The sequence below is a fragment of the Primulina tabacum genome, chromosome 12, assembly GCF_025594145.1.
Source record: "Primulina tabacum isolate GXHZ01 chromosome 12, ASM2559414v2, whole genome shotgun sequence".
In the NCBI taxonomy this organism is placed as follows: Eukaryota; Viridiplantae; Streptophyta; class Magnoliopsida; order Lamiales; family Gesneriaceae; genus Primulina; species Primulina tabacum.
The window spans coordinates 1,113,507-1,138,588 of record NC_134561.1 but is presented as its reverse complement, the minus strand read 5'-3'; the positions used below and the strand labels follow the sequence as shown (position 1 = coordinate 1,138,588).

The 25,082-nt window shown below is 32.1% G+C and overlaps 1 protein-coding gene and 1 pseudogene across 1 annotated transcript; both read left to right on the top strand.

Moving 5' to 3' along the window:
• Positions 1–24,114, top strand: part of LOC142520020 (uncharacterized) — a 45,291-nt pseudogene extending 21,177 nt beyond the window's left edge.
• On the top strand, positions 15,098–23,806 carry LOC142520021 (uncharacterized). The gene is given in 4 exon segments (XM_075622968.1): positions 15,098–15,950; positions 21,181–21,537; positions 21,621–22,450; positions 22,453–23,806. Coding segments are annotated over 4 exon segments (3,045 nt in total). The 5' UTR covers positions 15,098–15,238; the 3' UTR covers positions 23,599–23,806.
• Positions 24,115–25,082: the final 968 nt, after the last annotated feature.

The window sequence follows — 25,082 nt, the reverse complement described above, 5'->3', positions numbered from 1 at the left end:
TCACCCCTTACTTCCTCCCCACCCAGATAAGAATGAAGAGGAGCAAGAGCAATTTTGGGGATGATAGAAGATCCCGAGTTATTCCAGAAATTTTAAGGCTTAGTTTATTTTTATCGCTTCCGCACTGTTAAAACATTTTAATCAGTTTATTTTGGTATTAAAGTTGTAAAGAAGATTTTTTTGTTGATTATGAGAAATAAACTGGTTTTGGTATATACTGTACTGCGAGGCTTGTTGTTTGACGATTATGTGATTGTTGAGCAACGTTGGTATCGACTAATCCCGGTCTCGGGGCGTGACAATGAATTTTAGTCAGGGATTCACCCCTTGCCTTGGGTGTGGATATCCTACGCGATTTGAAGAGTTAATAGTACAAGGAATCTCTGGCCTGGGTAAGACATGTGCATTATAGAAACGTGTTTCCTTAGTTTCACATACGATGCCACTATGATTACTCAAATATATCACATCATAATCGGATTCAATTGCAACTCTCGTTATACCAATGTTTGCATATTTGATTGGAATATATGTATTGAAGGGAGCGTATTGTACGTTAACCATAACTTATTGGTTCTTGCAAGCACTATGACATGGTCGATTTGGGGGAAAATCGTTGTACTACAATAGCTCGGTTCTTGAAATATTGAACACCGATGAATTAAATCGAGTTTGATTTTCGAATCAAGCGAAAGACACTCAAAATAATCCTTCGTAGAAACCGATTAAACATTTTGTAAAGTATTTAAAATATATGCAAGTTGAATGAGTAAAAATTATTTTGGTTGAAGTATTTTATCAAACAGTTCGTATGTAATATTTTGGTATTTGAAGACACATAAAATGTTTCAACAATGCATCTTTAAAAACAATTGAAATGATAAGTAAATACAATAAATAAATAGACATGAATTTGTTTATGGATGTTCGGAGATTAACAACTCTTACGTCACCCCTTCTTCCCCTTGGGAAGGATCCACTAGAAGACTTTGATTTATACAACACCTTGTACAAACCTATTTCAACTTAGGACTTATCTCTTGCCTAATTGAAATTCCTAGCATATTCTCGATTGTAGGCCGCAACCTCACAATCCGCATAATGTTTAACGTCTCTTATGCCAAGACTACAAACATAATCTTTAATGTCTCTGTGTGAAGACTCACTCAACTAATCTTTGAAGTTCAACTCTCTTGTACATGTGTGAGTGATTGTGTGTGAGGAATTTATCCTTTATAGTGTACATATCAAATGTATCCTCATACAAGGTATTGTGCTCTCAACTAGCAGATTTATTCATGCTAACTGCCAATGCTTTTATTCTCCTTCAAAAGCTTCTTGTTTGATCTTCAAGATGTTGCATTTATAGGCCCCAACAATGATATATACATTAGACACAAGAATATGACCGTTTGAAAAGTTTCTGTATTGTTTCTGAAATTGCAACAGTCAAATTCGTCTTGCTGGACATTTTTTCGAGCTTAAACTTGTTGGTCAACGGTTCAAACTGGTCAGCGGTTCAAACTGATTAGCTGTTCAATCTGGTCAGCATCTCAACCGTAGCTCAACTGGTGTGCTGTGCAGAACCAGTAGCTTCATCGCCATTTATCAGCATCTTATGCTTCGATTAAAACTTTGATTTCTGAAGATGATTTGTAGATCATCGTCTTATCTTTTCTAACGCATACTGAATCGATTCATTTCAATAACTAAGCTGAGAGATATGACCAAAATATGGCAAATGCTCATACCAAATTGATTGCTGTTTTCCAGCAATCAGTTTGGTCATTCTGCGAACAGTTTGGCCTAGTTAACATAATATTTTACCCAACTGACGTGAAATACGACTTGTTCCAAATTGAGTTTTCTGATCATTCAAGTTAGCAGATTGTCATTTGAATGATCCCGTTGAGAGGTATCATCAAAATACCGAAGCTCGCCAGAAGTTCATTTTGGCTAAATTCAGTTTCATTTTCATTTTCTTTCTTGTGTTTGCAAATTCACATATGAGTAAATATGTTATAAATACAATAACAAGTTTTGTGAACATCAAAATCAAGATAATACACTATAAGTGATACCTAGGGGACTACATGACGGTGATACTAGATGTTCTTACCATGATCCGATAGGTGCAATCAGACTTGAGTTTTGATATTTTTTTATCAAGAGGTTGATGAAAAGAATGAGGCTAATCAGAGTAAGCCCGAATAATGACAAATATTTGTCCCCAATCACATGAAGTTGTGAACCCACAACTAATTGTATCCTCGAAACCATTGAGGGTCATATAAATATTGAATTCTCTGTTCTCGTGGAGATAGTAAAATTCAATGAGTTAAATTTGATGTCTTACTTTGATGGATATTAAAAATATTACTTATAAAGAAATTTATGAATGGATTTCTTATTTGAAAGTTGTGGAAGTTAGCTTGACAGCTAAATGAACGAGGAGAGTGCAACTGCCTTATTTACTAAAGAAATTCCCAAATAGGCAGATGCTAAAATGAATATGTGGAAAATTTTGATATTCGAAAATTTCACTTTTCATTATAGTAGCGAGATTTATACCTTCGTCACATTAGCGTTGTCTGATATTCGTTCGTGATTATGATGAAGTCGCAATAATTTAATTATTAAATTTAGAGTATGTTAATTAAATATTAATTAAGTAGTTTTGACTATTGTGTAAAATTATCATTGAATGTTCTAGAATGATCTGAAATTGATAAATTAAATAAAAGTTTGTAATTATATCAAATCTTATAAAAATTTGATAAGATAAACTTGAAGGGATTTTAAAATGAGAAATCTCTAGATGAAGGAGGATTCTAGAATAGTCTAGAAACTAATCTATATGTATTTGTTATCCACAGCTGATAACACACAACAAAGAAAATATAGATTAGATTTTTCCCTCACCAAGTAAAAAATTAGGAACCATCAACTCAAAGAACAAGTTTTCGGCCAAGTCACCTCCACTAGCACCGCCATGTGCTGCCAACCCACCTCTGTTGCCGCCGTGGTTCCGGCGAACAATCTCAACGATAAATATTTTCTAGTTTTCTACAGAAAATTACGAAAAGGACATTATATTTTACTTTCAATTGTCGAGTAATTTGTTATTTTCATATTTCAATATACTTATGTTGCATCGTGGGGGAAAGGCTTGTGTTTGTGTATATGCTAAGTAATAAAGACAAAATTGAATTCAAAGCACCTCATTTTTTATAAATAATTAACAAATGTTTTGAGTTAGTAAAAAATGTATGTAAGCAATGATGTTTGTTTTTGTTTTCCTCCATAAATCTTATCTATAAATACTCATTTATTCTTAATCACACCAAAACACAAAATCTTTTTTTTTACAATCACATTTGTAGAAGTGAAATAGAAGATTTAGTGTGAGATTTCTTAAAAGTATTTATGATTGGAAGGAATAGGATAAATGAAGAAAAATCGAGTGTTAAAATCAGAGTGTTCTGTGTAAAATACTTTGTATTCTCAATTCTTTTGTCTTATTTGTTATCAATAAAAAACTAATCTCGTTGAGAGTTCTAGATTGGACGTAGGCCAGTATTGGGCTAACCACTATGTATATCGATGTCTATCTTATTTGTTGTCATATACTATAGAAAGGTCTTGGATGCTCTGTGGTTGTATCTTAGTCCGAACTTTTATATCATAAAAGACTTTCTAGACAGTATTAGGGAAGTTATTCTCTTGTGTTTAGGTTTTGACGATTAATTCATTAGTAGTAGTCTCAAAAGATGGAGGTATATACAAGAAATATGATTAACCTTAGTATGATTAATTATCTGCTTTGGAAAAATAAAATGAAAATTTTTTTATTCGTCACCAAGATGCACCTATCGGCGTTCAATGAATCTAAACTAGATGATATATCAAATGCCGAATGAAACTTTGACCTCGAGCAAGTCTACGGGTACATCCAAAAATTTGTCAATGACAACATGTATAATCACATTTTTAATGAGACACATGCTAGTACGCTTTGGACTAAGTTGAAGGAACTATATGAATTATATATGCATTCAAAAGTGGCCAGAAAAACAGAAAAAATTGTTCTATCTGAGCAAGCTAGTCCAAATTCGGTATAAAGAAGGAACTCTGGTGGCACTTCATCTGAACGAGATTCAAGCATTCGTGCAGCAATTATCAAGTATGGGTACTAAACTTGATGACGAGGTGATACTCCTGCTTTTTCCAGCTTCATTACCCGAGTTTTAGGAGAATTTGATCACTCACAAACACAACCCTGAGAGGAGTCATGAGGATGATTCATCAAGAATAACATCTTGAATGAAGAGATGAAGCGGATATCCCAAGGTGCTTCTAACCCACAATCAGATGTTTTGGCTGCTGAGTCATGGGTGAAAGACAAGATCAAGAAAAACACAAATTAGAAGCTAAGGAGAAACAAGTCCTTGGGGAGATATGCCAACATAAAGTGTTATAGTTGTGAAGAAAACTAACATATTAAAAAAATGTCGAAAACCAAGAGACAAACATGAAATATGTGATGAGCAAACAAATGTCATTGACGAGTTCAATGTTGTTCACAAGTTGATAGAGGTCGTATTTACGCCTTTTATTGCATCGTTTGAGTCTGAGTCTGCATCATTTGTGTGCATGAAGTCCGTATTTTGTTCATTTTATCTTAAATTTTTTCATACGATCACCGCTGACCGATTTGCATGAATTTGTAGGAAAATGGTGGAAAAGACAAAAATTCAACTGGAACTGAAGTTGAGGTCAGAGCACCTCGCGCTGGGGTGAGTAATCACGATCGCCCTAACGCGAGCACCAGACAAAAAGATGTTGGGACAGAGGATATCGCACTGGGAATGAGAATTCTCGACCCTCGCCCCTGCGCAAAATGCTGAAAAATCACCAAGTTGAAGCAGAACCCCTCGCGCTAGGGCGAGATTTATCGACTGCCCCAGCACGAGATGCTGAGAAATAGCCAAAGGACAGAACACCTCACGCTAGGGCGAGAATTCTCGACCGCCCCAGCGCAAGTAAAGAAAGAAATTTCCTTCTTCAAATTACTCCAAACTTGGAAGGTTTTTGGGGGCTTCCACAAGAACCATAACACATGAATTGAGGGGCATTCTTATCTTGGAGAGGAGAGGAGAGGAGCAGCCGCACGAAGGAGAAAAAGCCAGAGTCGAGGAAACTTGAAGACTACGTGTCGACCGTAGTCTTATCACATTCTTATCACGTTCTGGAGAGGAGAGGAGCATTCTTATCACTTTCGGATTTTCGAGCAACGTGTCGACCGTTCTTCATCTACGCTAGTATTTTAGTTTACGAATCTTTATTTTAATTTCGTGTTGCATTTATTATGATGAAATCTAGTAGCTAAACTCATTGTTTGTTGGGATTCGAAGGGGACCCGACCCCGAATGATTGTTTGACATAATTTAATACTCGAATTTTACTTCTCTCTTGATTTTATTATTGTCTTGATTGAATTATTGAAATCTAACTAACTTTGATGATATTTCACATTGCGAGTGAGTTCGAGAGAATAATTTGCAATAGGATCTAGTAATAAAATCCGTGGATTTACAATTTACATAGATATATGAAATTGAATACGCATCGATAGTAATAGTCCAATAGGTCGAAAGCTGGAGGATTCCATAAATCGTGCATGCAATTCACCGTTGATAAATAATTAAAGAAGTTTAATTATTTCACAGTGTTGAATTATTTTAACATAACTCGAGAGAGAGTGTTAATCCTTTCGGGAATTCTGTCGAAGGAAGCGAACAATAGTCGAGATTAAATAGTTATAAAAATTAGGGGTAGGTGAACCGAGATTCCCAACTAATTATTTTCCCATTTGATTTATAAACGTTTATTTCATTTTTTTGTTTGCATTCAACCATTTACTTATTTAATTACTGGTAGTTAATCACTCACATTGATTATCGTTTGCTAAAGAAAATATAGTTGGAAACAATATAAGTGAAATACAGTCTCTGGAGGAACGATACTCGTACTCGTTTACACTATATTATTACTTGACTTCGTAAATTTGGCAACTCAAGGACCCAGTTGGGTGATCGACAATGAAGCAACAGTCAAAGTTACATCTCGAAGAGAATGCTTTATATTATACACAAAATAGGTCTTTGTTTTGGTTAGGATAGGGAATAACGACTTATCCAGAAACTTGGGAAAGGGATATGTCTGCTTGACTACTGTGGATGACTCTACACTGGTCCTGAAAGATGACAGACATGTTCCACATATGCGTCTGAGTCTGATATCAGTCGAAAGTCTCGATGATGAATTTTTTGTAGTACATTCGTTGTGCAAGATTTCAAGAGGACTTGTGGTGGCAAATAGATTAAAGACGTCACAGCTGTATGCAGTACAAGAAAATCATTCTAAAGGAGTGAACAACACAACAGAAGAAAACTCAACAGAGTTTTGGCACCAATGTCTTGGCCATATAAGTGAAAAAAAGTCTTACATGCCTTATGAGCAAGCAAGTTCTCCCTTACACAAAGCAGGTTCATATGAAATGATGCACTTGCTTAGCCAGAAAAGAAAACAATATATCATTTAAGAGTTTACCTCCTAGTATAGTCGATAAAATTCTAGATCTGCTATAGTCAGATCTATGTGGGCCGATGCCATTGTAGCTCGGAGGAACTACGTACTAGGCACCTTTTATCAATGATTATTCTTGGAAATTTTGGTTTTGGACACTCAGTACCAATGACCGAGTAGCAGAAACATTCAACAATTTTCTAATTTTGTTGAATGGAAAACATGCATAGAAATCTAATGTATTCAAAAGATAATGGAGGATAACACATTTGATTTTTTAATGAGATATGTAAAAGGAACAAAATCAGACACAAAATGACAACACCAAAGACACCACAACTGAATGGATTAGTTGAGAGAATGAATAGGACTTCGGCAGAAAGAGTTAGAAGCATGCTCACACATTCATAACTGACTAAGGAATTTTGGGGTGAAGTTATGGTTGCCGCCGCGTATATATTGAATCGCTCACCTTGTGTTCCTCTCAATTATGATGTCCCGAAACAGGTGTGGCAAGGCAAAAAAATTTCCTATAATCATTTGCGAGTATTTGGATGTGTTGTTTATATTCATACACCAAATGATAAAAGACAGGAGTTTGATGAAAAAACAAGTAGTATATATTTATAGGCTATGACAAGGATCAACTCGGATATAAGTTTTACAATAAATATCTCAAAAAGCCTAAAAGAAGTCGTGATACCGTATTTCAGGAGAATGAATTCTTGGAGACTATGGTCAAAGAGAATTTTGGATCTGGACTAGATCTAGAATTGTGGCCTTCAACGGTAAATCCACAATCAGTTGAATATGAAGAATTTCAGAATGACCATGAGGATGGATCATTAAATAATGATGAGATCTGTGTTCTCAGTGAACCACCGGCAGAAAATTCTTGTGGTACAAATACCAAATATTCTGGAAGTGCAGTGCGACCCTCAACTAGATATTACCTGAATGAATATATTCCGCTAACTGATGGGGAGAACCGGAGAGCTTCCATGAAGCTATTATCGGTGAACACATGGAAACATAGATGGAATCCATGCAAGATGAAATGCAATCTTTTCATGACAATGATACATTTGAGCTGGTGAAGTTGCCAAAATGCACGAAACTTTTGACAAATAATCGGGTGTTCAAGATGAAACATGAAAAACACATAGTAAACCAAGATTCAAAGCTAGGATTGTTGTCAAAATAGAAGAACTGGTTGTCGCAAGAGGCAAATATGGCAAGAAGACCTGATTTTCACATGAGAGTTATATTGAGAAGGTACTAAGGAGGTTCAACATGGACCAGGTCAAAGTTTTTGGATATCCACTTGCCAACCACTTCAAGTTGAACACAAAATAGAGTCCTATTACGGAGGATGAAGAAGAAGAAATGAAAAGTGTTCCATATACTGTAGCAGTTGGAAGTCTGATGTTTTCCATGGTATGTTCTCAGCCAACTTTAGCTCATTCTGTAGGTGTAGTGAGTAGATTCCTTTGAAAACCAGGGAAAAATCATTAGGTTGTGGTAAAATAGATATTCAGATATCTACGTGGCATTTCTAAACATAGATTGAGTTTTGAAGGATCTAGACTTGAGCTTGTAGGCTACACAAATGCAGACATCGGCGTTGTTTAACAATTTAAAATCACAAAACAAACCACGTAGTACATAAAATAGAAAAAAAACCAGTCTATTACATAAATCAAATTTTTTTTTACAGTGCAAAACACAAATGCGGAAGTGATAACGTAAATGAAGATAAAACTAAAACTGATGCTTGAAACTTCATGTCTCGAACTTAATCACCAACCTCAAAAACATGTGTTGTTCATCCTCTTCTAGTTGATCTTCGCCCTTATCTGGCGACAATCAGTATGTGGGGGCCAATCGTACAGAAAAATATCAAAATATACATATGATATGAGTTCAAGGTGACATGTCGTAGGATAGGTTGTAACATGAATCAAGACATGAGACAAGAAAAATTCGAACAAGGCATCAGTTCATAACTGAAAATGAACTTATACAAGGCACTACTATTCATCTGTTTGCTCATGATATATTGATCAGTTCTTAATTGTTAATTTTCTAAGGGAACGAGACCCTATATCAATTATTATAACTCACCGCATCAGGGGCCTTATCTTATCTTATTTTATGTTATCATATTTCAGAAATTTCCTTACCAATTTTTATTCAATCCTAATAGAGCATTTTCAAGATTTCATAGCATATCAAAAGAATCATGTAGAACGAAACATATATGAATCAAAGAACATGAAACGAGTAGTGCACGATCAAGTTATTGAAAACATGAAAATCATTACTTTAAAACATTTATATAAGACCATTTACAAAAAATATAAGTGTGCAAATTTTATAGAAAGAATATAAATATCAAAACCCCACTTACCTTTGGATCACGCAAAAAAAAAAGAGTGAAAGTATTGAATTCTTGGATCAAATTCTAGCTTGAAGAAAGCATCACCTCGATAGCACATTGGTTCGAGCTGGGCAGGAAATTGGGCAGTACTTTCTTGCTCAACTTATCGCTTGAATGGCACAACCTTTGGCTTGAAAATGTGGTAGAATTTCGACCCCTAAACAGCTATTGAAACATGCAAGGATTTGTTATGGATTAAAGGATTTTGGAGGAATTAAGTTTTTTGAAAAATCAAAACAAGTTTTTCCGCGACAATCAAAGTGCAATTCATTTTGGGAAGAATATTTCCATGCATTTAAGATCTAAGCATATTGATATTCACTATAATTGGATACGAGATGTATTGGAGAAAATTTGTTAAAGTTTGAGAAGATTTTGAGAAGATTCACTCAGATGAAAACATATCTGATATGATGACAAAGACATTGCTGAAATGAGAGTTGGAATTGTCATGCCCCGCGATCGAGGTATAAATGACATTCGGAATTGTTTGATAACATTAAACCTCGTAGCAAAACAGATAGCCAAAATTAGTCATTTTCAAAATAAATCGATGTTTTAAATTGACAATAAAAACTCATAAGAGTACACCACATAATTGTGAAGGAAATTACATCGGAAAACAATACTAAACTAGGCAAATGATTGATCTTCAGAATTTGGTTTCTTTACCAGCCCCAGAATGTCTTTACTCTTCATCGTTCATTTGTTCCTTAGTCTTATCTAGTGGAGAGAAATAAGAGGGTGAGTGTTTGAGGAAACACTCAGCAAGTGGAGGCCTGATCAATTACCACAATAACATAATGTATACACATAGACTTAGTTTTAAAATTCAATACATAACTTGGTCAGATTTCAAAACTTAGCTTATAGACATATATCAAAATAGTAACAGAATCATAAATCAGAACAGAGCTGAGCAAAGCAAATCAAAACAGAGGAAAACGGAGCACTTATATTCATCTTGTTATCCATGGTCAAATTGTCCCTCATATGTTAATCCTCTAAGGAGAGAGGCTAGAGACAGTTTTATACACACTGTGTGGGGTCAGACAGAACTTAGCAATTCTCTTCTCATTTAAATCTTGAATCATAACAGTGCATTGCATGTTCAAACATGATAGACAGAGTTTAGCAGAATTAGAATGGACGAACAGAAGCAAATAAATATAAGACCTAACAAACATATAGTATATTAATCGAATTTTAAATCAATAAATATCATTTTAAAGTATATATAAGCCCATTTACCGTAATTCAAAGATGCAAATTGAACTTGATCAAAATTTGGATAAATGCTTGGCAGGGCTTGGGCATGACTTGGTTAGCAACTCAAGCTGGTTTTGAATGCGATATGTGGCAGAATTAGGGATGTAATCGAGTCGAGTCGAGCCAAACTCTTGAATGTTTGAGCTTGGTTCATTTATAATCAAGCTGAGCTCGAGCTTTATTTAACGAATATATGCATGGCTCACGAGCTTATTCAAGCCTTTATCGAGCCTAAACAAGCTTAATAAATATGAATTATATATTTAAATTTTCATTAAATTAATTAAAAAGTAAATTATATATTCAAAGAAAAATATATTATACTTATTAAAATTTGTAAATTTATTATAATAAATAAATTTAATAGATTTTTCTATATATTTCATAAATAATATGCAAAATCAATAAATCAAATATCAAAACTATTATTTTTTCATCTAAAAGATTACTCATGAACTTACAAACGAACATGTTCACGAGCTAACGAGCCGAATACTGTAAAACTTGAGTTTGGTTTGTTTATCTTAACGAGCCTCATTAAACGAGCTCAAACGAGCTTTTATCGAATCGAGCTTCGAATAGCTCACAAACGGTTTGGTTCGTTTACATCCCTAGGCAGAATATCACCTTGAACTTGAATTGTTGTTGCATGAAAATTTCCTTGAAGTTCACCAAATCGGCAACCCTATGTAGTTTGAACTAGACTCGATCACCTTGGCTCGAACTCAGTCTGGGCTTGGTTCGAACTAGAGTTGTGTTTGTCTCAATTTTTGGTAAAGAAACAAACAACACAATGCCTTGAAATAACACCTAGCTACTGAACAATATCGATGAGCACAACATTCCTTTCCTCTTACTTGAGAATGGTCGAAATTTTTGGTTATTTGTGAGAGAGTTTGAAATGTAATCTTGCTAGCACCTTGTGAGGTATTTATAGGCTGAGAATTTGCATATCAAGGGTTGGTCATGGCCGATTTTGTGGAGCCCAAACAACCACCATGTGATCAAAGTTCTATCTACTACCAAGAGTCACCTTGGTTCACTCAAGATCCAATTCTTGCACAATGAATATGTCTAACTCCTAGCTTCTCCCTTGGTTGCATTTTCAGTCACTTTAGGACATTATAATAGAGCTTCTTTCAGCTAAAATTTCAGGCTCATGAGCTGGGGGTGTGCATCCTAGAGTTGTCTCACTTCGATCCTTGCAAGCTTGCATCATTTCGAGCTCCCTGCGCTAGATTTAAGTACCATTGAGCTGAAAATTCTAGTTACTATAGCTAGGTTTAAATTAATAAGTTTTAACTAACCGTTTTTGAGTTGCTCGCTTACATGTTTTCTGCTTCGAAATTCTGAGTCGTCACATGAATAATTCAGAGGTATTGTAGGTCTGATTGAATTCACAAAATGTGTTTGAGGGGGAAAATTGCTAAGTAATAAGCCAATTTTGAATTCAAAGACATCATTTTTGACAAATAATTAACACATATTTTGAGTTAGTTAAAAATGGTTGTTTGATTATGTAAACAATGATGTTTTGTTTTATTTTCTTTCTCAAATCTCAACTATTCATCCATTCTTCATCACACCAAAGCACACAATCTTTTCTTCTACAGTTACACTTGTAGAAGTGAAATTGATGATTTAGTGTGAGATTTTTAAGGAGCATTTACCCTTGAAATAAATATAATTAGTGAAGAGAAAATGAGCATTAAAATCAGAGTGTCATGAATGAAATAATTTGTATTATCAATTCTCTTGTTTTCTTTGTTATCAATAAAGAAGTAATCTCTTTGAGAGTTCTAAAGTAGACGTAGCCAAATATTGAGATAAACCACTATAAATGTTGGTGTATATCTTATTCAGTTGATGATTATACTTATGATGCGATGTTACCTCAAATTTATGTTTATTTCCTAATATCTCAACAATAAATACTACTCCAACAAAACCTCGAGTGGAACATAAAATTAAGATATATTCATTTTAGAACAAGATCATTTTTCAATATATATTTTTCATAGCACAACAATCTTCAGTTCATAGATTTAAACTAAGATCTCTTAATTTCATGTATAAACATGATGACATATCACTTCACAACGGTTGTTTCAAGTAATTAGTATATTTGTATCAATATCTAAGCACAATATTCCTATAACTTCTAGCTACTACTCGGAAATGAGCACAATATTATTAACGAAAATGAAGAAAACTAGAGAAATTCAAATACGAAAATTAAGGGAGTCAAAATCAGACACGATCCACTAATCCGACACGGTTCAACAAAAAAAATCAGGTTTGGGTTTGGGATTTTCGGATTCAGGTCAGATCGGATTGGACCCGATAACTTACCCAAAAAAATTATCGGGTTGGGTTGGGTTCGGGTTGACGTGAGTTGACCCGAAAATTTTAATTTTTTAAAAAAATATAATTAATAAATATTGCCTATATTTTTATATATTGTATGTCTGAAAAATATTTATTATATATTTATATCATAAATTTTCATAATTTAATATTTATTTTAAACATTTTTTTATTTTTTAAACAATTGTTTATTTGATTTAGTAAATATATTATATTTTTTTACAATTAGATTTTCAAATTTAAATAATGTATCTGAGGGAGATTTTTTTATTATGTGTTTAAATTAAAAAATTATTATTATTTTTTAATTTTATTTAATTTTCTTTAAAAAAATTCATAATCGGATTGATCGGGTTGATTCGGGTTCATTCGGGTTCGGGTTCGAGTTGAGTGTTTTCGGGTTGGCTCGGGTTCGGGTTGAGCAATTTTTGAATAGTACTATTGCTCAACCCGACCCACCCCACCCGAATTGACACCCTTTGTCACGCCCCGGGACGGGGGTTGGTTGACACCGGCGTTGCTATCAAATTTACATTCAAAAACAACAAGCCTCAGAAGTACAAAATTCAGAAACCAGTCTTTTTATTCATAAATAATGAATATCTCAATGTCTGATACAAACTCAAATGTTTTACAGCGGAAATGTAAAACCGAACATAATACTGTCTTAACAGATGCAGCGGAATCTTATTACATAAATCAGAACTGAGAAAAATAACAGTCTTCTTCACCAGCCCCAGAACTGATGTTGTTCTTCTTCTTCTAACAATTCTTCCTCGCTCTTATCTTAGATGGATTTGGTGGGTGAGTGATATGGTTGTCACTCAGTAAGCGGGGGCGGGAATAACTCTCAGTTTTCGAAATCATTTTCATACAGAAACAGTAATACGAATAATATACAGAAATTCTTATTTTCATAAAAGAAACCAGTATTCAGTATTAAGAAATCAGTAATCGGTATTCAGTAATCAGAAATCAGAAGTTTAACAAGTAAGTAATGATAACTCAAATATTTCAAGTGATAACTCAAGATTTGTGTAACACCAATTCAGAGGTTTGAGGGTGTTATATATAGGCAAAAATTCTGACTGTTAGCCTCCTAATTAATGACCATAATCTGCCATTAACAACCTTTATTCCGTGTTAAATGCTTCATTTACAAGTCATGGGCTGAATTAGAAACTGTCTGCTGGAATTTCGTGCTTCTGCTGCTGGATTTTATCTTTTGTCTGCTGCTGGATTTTATCTTTTGTCTGCTGCTGGATTTTAATCTGCTGGAAAAATACCATCTTCTGAAATATTAGCTTCTGCTGGAAATTTCGCATTGCTACTGAAATGCTGAAAATGCTGGAAATTCGGGGTTCTCACACCCTTAACGAAAATTGAAGATCGATATACCTTGACCCCTTCATTTCTCTTCCCTATCTTATTTAATTTGTCCGTGCCTTAGGGTTATAGCGACAAAGGGAGAGGAACAAATCTCTAGAAAATATTTGGATAATCGTTTCGTTTTTTAAAGTTACATTATACTATATGCACGAATATAGACATTTACATCTAACATTAATATTGGAAAATAATATTCAATTTGGTCAAGTTTTAAACAAATCTTTTACGATCATATTTGGGGTTTTACAAATTTTTTTTCTTCCTAAAATTATACAAATAACTCAAATTATATATCATTTTATTAATTTATTATCTTTATATCATGTATCTTTAATCATCTACAAAGACTGATCTCTCGAAAGGTCGAATGAATGTAGTGTCAATTCTCGAAAGAGAAATAAAGTATTGTAGACTTTTAAAAGATACCGAAAGCCGAACAGAAACCAATTAACGATGTCATGAGAAAATACAACAAGTAAAACTAAAACAGTAAAACAATAATATTTGGTATAGGGCGATGGATGGAATTCGGGGACGAAGATGATGATGACAAACCCGTCCCGCTCCGCCCCGTCTCGTCCCATTGCCATCCATAGTTTTAACAATAATCTTCTGTTATAACTTATAAATCTGCCACCTTAGCTTCCATCTGTACTATTGTATGGAATCTTGACTCCAGAGTAAACAGATACTCCAAATAATGAAAGTTATGTGTAATTAATTGTAAACCAATTAAGATAATTTGCACGACTTCGAATCTTCCCTGAGTCAACCATTGGTAAAGTGACGACTCAATATTTGTCTTGTATTTTCAACAGTAATGGATTGAAAGCAATCAATAATTGTCATGAATGGAAAATGTGATGAGGTGGTGGACCAGAGATTGTGGAAAGTTAATACGCACATTTAATTTCGACAAAATCCAAATCAATTATCTAATTTCAACTTCAACACAGAATTCGGCAAATCATAATATATTTGAAGATACATTTACACATAATTTGACAAGATCATTTTGCGTATTTCACGGAAAAGCTCTCGTTTCTTATTGCTTTATCAGTTTTAACAGTACTCTTCTGTTATAAATCTACCACCTTTGCAAATGTTGATGAAGAATCACTTCTTGCATTCAAATCAAGAATCACTTCAGACCCTTTTGATATATTGGCAAGAAATTGGTCTACCATGAACGGAGCTTCATTCTGTTTCTGGGTTGGTGTTTCTTGTGGTGCCAACCAAAGGATCACAACACTGAACCTCCATGGTTGGAATCTTGAAGGCACCATCGCACCACATCTTGGAAACTTGACGTTTTTGAGATCTTTGGACCTCGGTTCTAATAGCTTCACTGGTAGATTGCAAGTGTTAAAATTAGGGGCCAACAATTTGACAGGCACTATTCCCATGTTTCTTGGTGCCTTAACAGAACTTGAGCAAATCTCGCTGAATAACAACAGTTTTACTGGTGTCGTCCCTCGTCTGTCCAACCTTTCGAAATTGGAGATATTCGATATGACGAGAAATTATCTATACGGAACTCTTCCACAAACAATAGGTAATCTTTCTAGTCTACGAGTATTGAGCACGAGGTCCAACCACATGACAGGATCAATATCATATGAGTTATTCAACATTTCCTCCCTCCAAGTGATTGATCTCACAAATAATAGCTTTACTGGCACGATCCCAATGAACTTTTGTGACAATTTGTCCCAACTAAACATACTCGAGCTATCTTGGAACAATTTCTCTGGGGTGATTCCTTCAAACATTTACCAGTGTAAATCCATGGAGATATTGTCCTTGTCGGCTAATGAATTTAGTGGAAGCATACCAAAACAGATCGGGGAGTTGACAATGCTCAAGGAATTATACATTGGCGGAAACAATCTTGAAGGTATAACACTAAACTAATCTAATCTAGTAATTACAAAATCTTAGTAAATGATGATTTTATTCTCTCATATTTTCTTCCTAAAACATTTTTTAAGTCCACTATCACTATATATATATATATATATATATATATATATATATATATATATATATATATATATATAAATATGTGACTTTATACGTGAATTTCCCATTTACCCCTTTATTAATTACTTGTGTTACATTAATTTCTTATTTAAATTTGTCTCTTTTTTCCTCTCCTTATTAATTACTTGTTTTACTATGTGCATTCCCACTTATCTCCTGGTTAATTGAGTGTCTTTTTTCCCCCTTATTCATATTTTAAATATGTGTGATTATTATTAATATTTAATTTTTTATGTCTACACACATTATAATATGTTATTTTTATCCAATGATATCTTTTCATTATGTGAATTAATATTTGGTTTTTTTTGTGCCTACCCACATTATAATATTTTATTTTTAATCCAATGATTTAGATTTTTTATTTATCTTTTCATTATGTAAATTAAATTAATTAAAGTTTAGAAATAACTCATTATCGTTTGTTACGTGGACTATAACTTATGCGTTTAAAAAAATATTTTTTGCAAAGGTTTATATTAAAAAATATTTTAATAAAATATGGTCAAAAAATTTATTGTGATATAATTTTTTTACAAAAATATTTTTAAATTTAATCTATTTACTTGTGACAATTTGTTATAATTTATGTGTTTAAATTATTTTTTTTTGCAACTGAAATTTTTTTGCGGTTTATATTTATAAATTATTTAAATAAAACACGGTAAAAGATCGTTGTGATTTAAGCCGTCGATTTGGGTTAGGTCTGTCGGTTTGGCCTGCACTGCCAAAAAATCTAAGTGAGTTGTGTTGAAATTTTGTCGACTCATTTAAAGGTGAGCCTAAATGAGCTCGCACGAGTTTATATTAAATATATATATATATATCTAATATTATGGATTTTGAATCATGAATTATTGATATAAAATGGAAAATATCATTTTGATTTTAAAATTGTGATGTTACTGTGTTGTCCAAAAATTGTGGGTTGTTGAGACATTTTGGCAGTCACTCAAAATTGAGTGCCAAAGTTGACATTTGAGTTGTATTTTTGGATTCCTGACAATATGTTTGTCAACATATTATTTTTAAGTTCGTTTTATCAGTATCGTGAGGGGTAAATTTGTTTATTACAATATATAAATATTATCATCTCTTTAAATTAATATTCACTTTCATGTATGTGTCTTGGTAAAATGAGGAACAATAAATATTCAAGCAAACAAATACACAAAAGTCGGGGCGAAACCAAAATTATATGGTAGCGGGAATTAATATATAATTTTTTGTGAATTTATCGATGTTAAGATGCATAACAAATCTTATATCATAATATATAAAATTTCAAACTTATAAATGAAATAAATCGAATATATATGAAATATACAAAATTTCATTACATATACGATCAAGTAATTATTTATAATTGTATTTTATTATACAAGAATTCTTGTCAAACCCAGTGATTGTGGATCTAACATATATTAAATCAGCAAACTAAAGAACGTGTCAATTAAACTAATCGAGTAACCATATATTCTTTAATTTCCTAATTAATTTTTTATCTTTATAATTTGTTTCATTTAATATTTTAAGACACCGTCACTATAACTAAAGACACATTTTTTTTAAATGTTCATGAGGACTCAATCACTAACTCATATGGAAAAACATTTATCTACATACTATATTGAAAATATTCTAATTAATTCAGCGCATGTGCTGAAAATTTTATAATTAATTAAGAAAAATTCATTTACAATAATCATATTTAATCTTTTTAGACTAACATCATTTATTTCATAAGATATTCATCGCAATTATTTATTTATATGTTAATCTTTAAATCTGAATTATGATGTATATTGTTTTTCTAAAAGTTCTTAAATAATGATTTAATACATTTATTCAATACTTCAATATTAACATTTTAAAATATATTGAGTTTATATTGTGTGTGTGCAACATTTTTGATCATGATTATAAAAATTCAAAAAAAAATCTAAAAATGAATTAGATAGAACATAAAAAATTACACAATTAATCAAAAGAGAGAAAATAAAAACTAAATAATTGTCTATTACATATAAACTACTAATACCGACTTCTAAATATTGAAGTCGATGAGAGTGGAGGCCACTATGTACTTAAAAATAAAAAGCTAATGCTTGAATGAGTCATACTGCAAAGTTAGTGAAGTAAAAACGAAAGACAAAATGGGTTAATAAAAATATTATAACGGGCTAATTTGAATGAGGCTCATGTATATAAGTATCTCACTTGGTCTCACCTTATGTTTTGTCACTGTACAAAGCGAAAGTTAATACACTGCAGTATTCTATATTTTCTTAATTTTTCTCTTGATTTCAAATTTAATTTCATCATCTATTGATCTTTAGAGATATATTAGAATATCTAATCTTAAATTTGATCAATTAAACAAATAAATATTATACTTTGTATAATAATAAATAGATTAATATATTTGAAGATAGAAAAAGTAACGTATTGAGAAGAATAAAAAAAAATGTTAGAATTAATACTATAATTATCTAATTTCAATATTAAATTTAACATCCTACATTCGAAAATGTGTTTATTGAGGTAAAGATTATGATGATAAACTAAAAACAATAATTTATTTATCATTGTAATGTAATCATAATGTGATCATTATTCGGAATCAGAAAATGATGTACTTTGACTTTTTAATTAAATTGTATAAACAATTCTTTCATTATTTTTAGTGGATATACATGTTAAATTTATTAAAATTAAATAGTAGAATTTAATGATGAATATGAATGTATTAATTCAACTTTCAATTTGGGTTTCGGGATTTTGTCGACATGCTATATATTTTTTTTCTGGTTTTTCGTTTATTTTAAAATATAAATTTTCAAATAGATGAAAAATGATTTTTTTTTCTCTATTACTTATGTAGAATATCAAGTATATATTCTACTCAAATGTCTTATAAATTCATATGATTTAGTAAAAGGTTATTTGCATAAACCTATTTGTTGGGTACAATAATTGATCAGGTTGGGTAGAGTAATTGAAATGTTGCGCTTGAGTTGTTGTACTATTTAAATGATTTGATTTGCACTGTTACAATAATCTATAGGTTTTGATAAAACAGTAAACGCTTGAGCCTACGATTGGTATCAGAGCTAAGATCGCGACTTTGATTTTCATTGATTGCAATTTGTGCAATTATTAAGAGATAGATTGTTGGGTACAATAATTGTCCACGATGGATAGGCACTTGAGCTGTTATACGATTTAAATATTTGACTTGCATCGTTAGTATCAGTTATAGCTTTTGGTAAAACGACAAACGCTCGATCCTACATTATTCGATTGTAAAGCTAGAAGAAACATGTTGCATCAACTTTTTGTTTTGAATTGGTCCCTTACATGTTACTCGATTTTTAAATTTAGAAGCATTCTACATTTTTCAAATATTATTATAGATTGAATTATAATAAATCCCGTTCAAATTGGATAAATATAGAATAAAAATCATGTAAATATAATTAACAAAAACATTTAAATGAAATACTGGATTGGTCGATAATCAAAGTAAGAAATAAACAAATTTTTATCCTTGAGTGAGAAATAAGATATTTAAAGAAATTTATAATTAACACAATGAAATAGTGTACCTACATGCATTTATAACTATATTTTGTAACTAAAATGTCAAAAAATGTTTCCACATATTATTTTTATATCATATTTAAAATAATTATGAATCCTAATTATTATTATTTTGAGTTGGCTTTGTTATGAAAAATCATTGTGAATAAATTGAATTTGAAAATTCTTATATCTATGTATATCACATATTAATATATCAACCTAAGTTCGGGTAATAAAAAACTACAAAATGAACTTATTCATCTTCAATGTACACAAATTATATTGTAAATATATATGACAATTAAGACAATGAAGTAGAATATATGTTCTCATATAACAAAATATATAGACAAGAAAAACAATAAAAAAAATATTTTTCTAGATATAAATATTTTTTTAATAACTTTTTACAGTGAGTTAGAGAAAATGAAAGAGAAAAAATATTAACTCTTTTGGGTTACACAAAAAATAGAAATGGAAGAAGTGTGTCATACAATGAATTAATTTTTCAAATTAAATGTATACTATAAAGTTATATTTACTATTCAAACTTTATAAATGCAATGAATTTTTCTCAAAATAAGGGTACACAAATGGTCCCGTGAAGATATTTAAACAATTAAAAAAATTAAATATATTATTTTTCTGGATGTAATACCAATATGACATTAGTAATTTAATTGTGTTAATTATACTTATGAGTTAATATGAAATATTAAAATAAGTATAATAAGAGTCAGTAAAAAGATGATTTATTGTCAAAATATTATTATTATAAATTACGAACAAATGACAACATTTAATCAATATTTTTTTAAATCGGTCCATCAGTACTTTTTATTTGATGATAAATTATTATAATAATGTGTAGTTTATAAGTTACCAAGTATAAGTTTCTAATAAATTAAAGGTAACTAGGAAGTTAAAAATATCTCATAGAAATTATTGATAATTTACATGAAAGAGAATAATATTCAAATAACATTGTAAATAAAAAATTGCAGATCATTGATTGTCTAAAAAGATTTGTAATAATTGAATATTGTAATAAAATATATGCATTATCGAGAGAATATGACAAATAACAAAAAAAAATATATGATAAAAAATATATGAAAAAAATTTTAGTAGCCCAAATATTTTTTTAAAATTTTAAAAAAAATGTTTTTTTCCTAATTAGTTACATATGCTAATTAACACGAATTGCCAAAATTTACAATACTTTTATCATGACCTTTTGTTGAGTTAACTAATTTTATTTCAAATTATAATTACTTCAACATATGTTTTCCACGTGTACATTATTTCTAGTATATATATATATATATATATATATATATATATATATATCATTAAAATCCATACGTCCAATATCAACACAATTAAAAAAGTGTTAATAAAACATTAAAAAAACATACATTAATCATATATACATTAGATCAATCTCACGGTACTACAAAATATATATCCTGTTTTCTTGTGTTTTGGCTGCCTTGTAGGAAGTATTCCAGTGGGGATAGGTAATCTCTCTCAAATAGAGATACTCAACACGTTCAAAAACTCCATATCAGGGGAAATTCCATCTGTTCTCTTCAACTTATCTTCTCTAATACGGCTTGATCTCTCTTTCAACTACTTGTGGGGAAGCCTCCCATTGGACATTCAGCTCCCAAATCTTGACCAGCTGGCACTTCGATCAAATCACCTGAGAGGACAAATCATTCCCATCTTACTGCATTGCAGAAAGCTTTCGAATCTAGATCTTCATGATAATGAATTCACAAGCGCTATACCTGAGCAAGTTGGGAACCTGACTCAACTCAAGATCTTGAATTTAGGACATAACAAGATGACGGGTTTTCTACTTCTTGTCTCTTAATATTATTGTGCATATTTTCTATGCTCGTTATTGTAATGTTCACGGTATTTCTTGTTACAGGAGAGATACCTTCGGAGCTAGGCAATCTTAAACTTGAGGGGATTTACTTGGGTAAAAATGGCTTCTCTGGGTCCATTCCTGTTTCCATTTTCAACATCTCAACGCTGACAAAGCTGGAGCTTTTTGACAACCACTTCACAGGTCAACTTCCCCAAAATATTGGGACTTCACTTCCAAATTTACAAGTACTCAGTCTAGATAGCAACAACCTCACTGGAATGATCCCAAATACTCTAAACAATGCTTCTAAGCTCGCGACTATCAGCATTGTCAATAACTCATTTACGGGTGTGGTGCCGAATTTTGGAAACTTAAGGGGTCTGAGGTTTCTATATATTGGAAAAAATAATCTGATTGGGGGAAATCCGAATCAAGAATTGAGATTTATCTCTTCACTGTCGAATTGTCCTCTCTTGGAGGACCTGGAACTGTCATCAAACCAATTGAACGGAATCCTCCCAGCTTCACTTGGGACTTTATCCAAATCCCTCTGCTTTTTCAGCGCATTTGATTGCCAAATAAAGGGATCCATTCCTCCTACAATTGGAAACTTGACAGGCCTCAAATCTGTTGATTTACATAGCAATGAGTTAACAGGATTGATCCCGGAAACGGTAGGGAAACTAACACGAATGGATCGGTTATATCTCCAACAAAATAGATTGGAGGGGAACATGCCCACAGAACTTTGCCAACTGAACAGATTGAGAGACTTGTACTTGAGTGAAAACATGCTCAATGGTACTATACCATCATGCTTTGGGGATTTAAAATCCCTTAGTAGAGTGTTCTTAGACTCCAACAGATTGACTTCTGTGGTACCAAACTTGTGGAAATTGCAGGTCTTTCGGAACTAAACTTGTCCACTAACTTCTTAAGTGGAAACATATCAACAGAGATCCCGAATTCGAAGTTACTGTGGAATCTCGACTTGTCTTGGAATCTATTTTCGGGTGATACCCCAATAAATATTGGTGACTTCCACTCTTTGGAGAACCTATCCTTCGCACACAATAATCTTCAAGGTAGTATTCCTCAGTCTTTGGGAGATTTGCAAGGCTTGGTATCTTTGGATCTTTCACACAATAATATCACCGGATATATTCCAAAGTCGTTAGAGTCCCTTATGTTTCTAAGTTATCTTGATCTATCTTACAATAAACTAGAAGGAGAAATCCCAAAAGGAGGACCTTTCTCAAAATTTACAGATCAATCGTATGCAATGAACTATGCACTTTGTGGCGATGTTCGGCTGCATGTCCCAGCTTGTCAACTTGAAGGTGTTTATAAGTCTAGCTCAAAACATGTTTCCCCTATCAAATACATTTTAGCTCCTACTTTATTAGCTATCTTGGCAGTGTCCTTGTCAATCTGGCTACTACAAAGACGTAAAGCTAACAAAAAACAAACTCAAGTTGAGATCCCATCAATTCATTCTTGGAGACGGATTTCTTACCTGGAACTCCGACGAGCAACGGAAGACTTTAGTGAAGTCAGCATTATCGGCATAGGGAGCTTTGGTTCAGTTTACAGAGGAACACTCTCTGATGGCTTAAACATTGCGGTGAAGGTTTTCAACGTGCAACTAGAACGGGCTATCAAAAGCTTTGAAGTCGAGTGTGAAGTAATGAGCACCATTCGTCACAAGAATTTAGTTCGTGTCGTAAGTTGTTGCAGCAACATAGATTTCAAAGCATTGGTTTTGGAGTATATGCCTAATGGTAGCCTGGAGAAATGGCTTTATTCCTCTAATAATTCTTTGGATTTGCTACAGAGATTGAACATAGCAATTGATGTTGCACTAGCTCTTGAATATCTTCATCATGGGATTCCGTCACCAATCATTCATTGCGATTTAAAGCCTAATAACATCCTGATCGACGAAGATATGATAGCACATGTCGGCGATTTCGGAATCTCCAAACTCTTTGGAGAAGGGGAGGCTTTCCATCAAACAATCACATTGGCAACACTATAATTTTAATCTGACAATTTGAACCGTGAACTAAAAAAAAAATATTCTTGGTATCAGAGTATGGATCAGAAGGGAAGGTATCAACAAGCTGTGATATTTACAGTTATGGCATCACATTGCTGGAGCTATTTACGAGTAAGAAGCCGACCGACGACATGTTTACAGAAGAAATGAGCTTAAAGGATTGGGTGAGTGAAGCATTACAAGAAAACATAGTGACTGAAATTGCTGCTGATGGCTTGCTCGTCCAAGAAGACCGACGTTTCTGGGCAAAGGAGCAGTGTGTGTCGTCGATTTTCGACTTGGCGATGAGATGCTTGGCCATTTCACCACAGGAGAGAATCAACATGATTGAGATAGTGGTGACACTCAAAAAGATCAAATCCTCATTTCTAGCAAGCACGAGGTAGAAACCGGCACAAATTCTTGCACAAATATGTTCAAAGATGGTTATGTATTATATAACACTATGACAATGGCTTGATGGTTTAGAAATATATTTCATACTATTTTGAAATTTTTTCATTCCTATACGCATATATGGGCTATATTTAATATCTTATAATAATTTTGAATTTTATACAATTTAAGAACATCTATTCAAAATATTTAAATCAAACTATATTTCATTTTTTACAACGAATTTTTTTCTGAAAATACATTGTAAAATGTTCAATAAAAATATATTTATTTTCATAAATTTCATTAATATGTTAAGATTATTGGTATCCATCCTTTTCTTTAGATGATGTGATGTGAATTGAAGTAAATCAATTCATTTTTAATTTAGTTAAAATAAATAAAAGTAAGATTATGTATGGCATATAAATATGTTTTGCAATGTAAATTATTTATTCTTGCAGAAATAAATTTATTTTCCATTTTATTCATACAATCCAACATCACAAATATTTTTTCTTTTACTTATTTTCATAAAATTTTATTATTTTAAAACATACTTAATATTTGTTATTTTTATATAATACGAATTTTGTTATTTTATACAATGATATATTTAAGATTTTTTTATTTTTACAAGTAATTAATTTTAAAAAAAAATTGTGTATAATAAATATATTAAACAATTTTAGGATTTATTAATTATCTAGCTTCGTTTTGGGCATAAATTTAAAATGTAAAATTTCAGTCACATATTTTCTCTTTCCATTTTATGATATTGGCTTCCAAAACTACTTGTTTTAAGTTTTAATTTAGAAACAACTCATAATAGTTGTTAGGATCAATCGTTTATCACTAGGCCAAAAAGTATAATTATTAGTCAAATGCACAACTTTATTTCCTTATAATTGTCGCAGCATTTAGCACGTACTAAGCTACGGGTGGTCATGAGATGCTACACCTACTTGATTGTCGATAGCTCGGTCTATTAGGTCCTATTATTAAAAGGAAAACGTCGATTAGATATTGAAAAAACGATAATTTTCGCTCTCCAATTAGAGATAATTTTTTTATTCGGTCTCTAATTC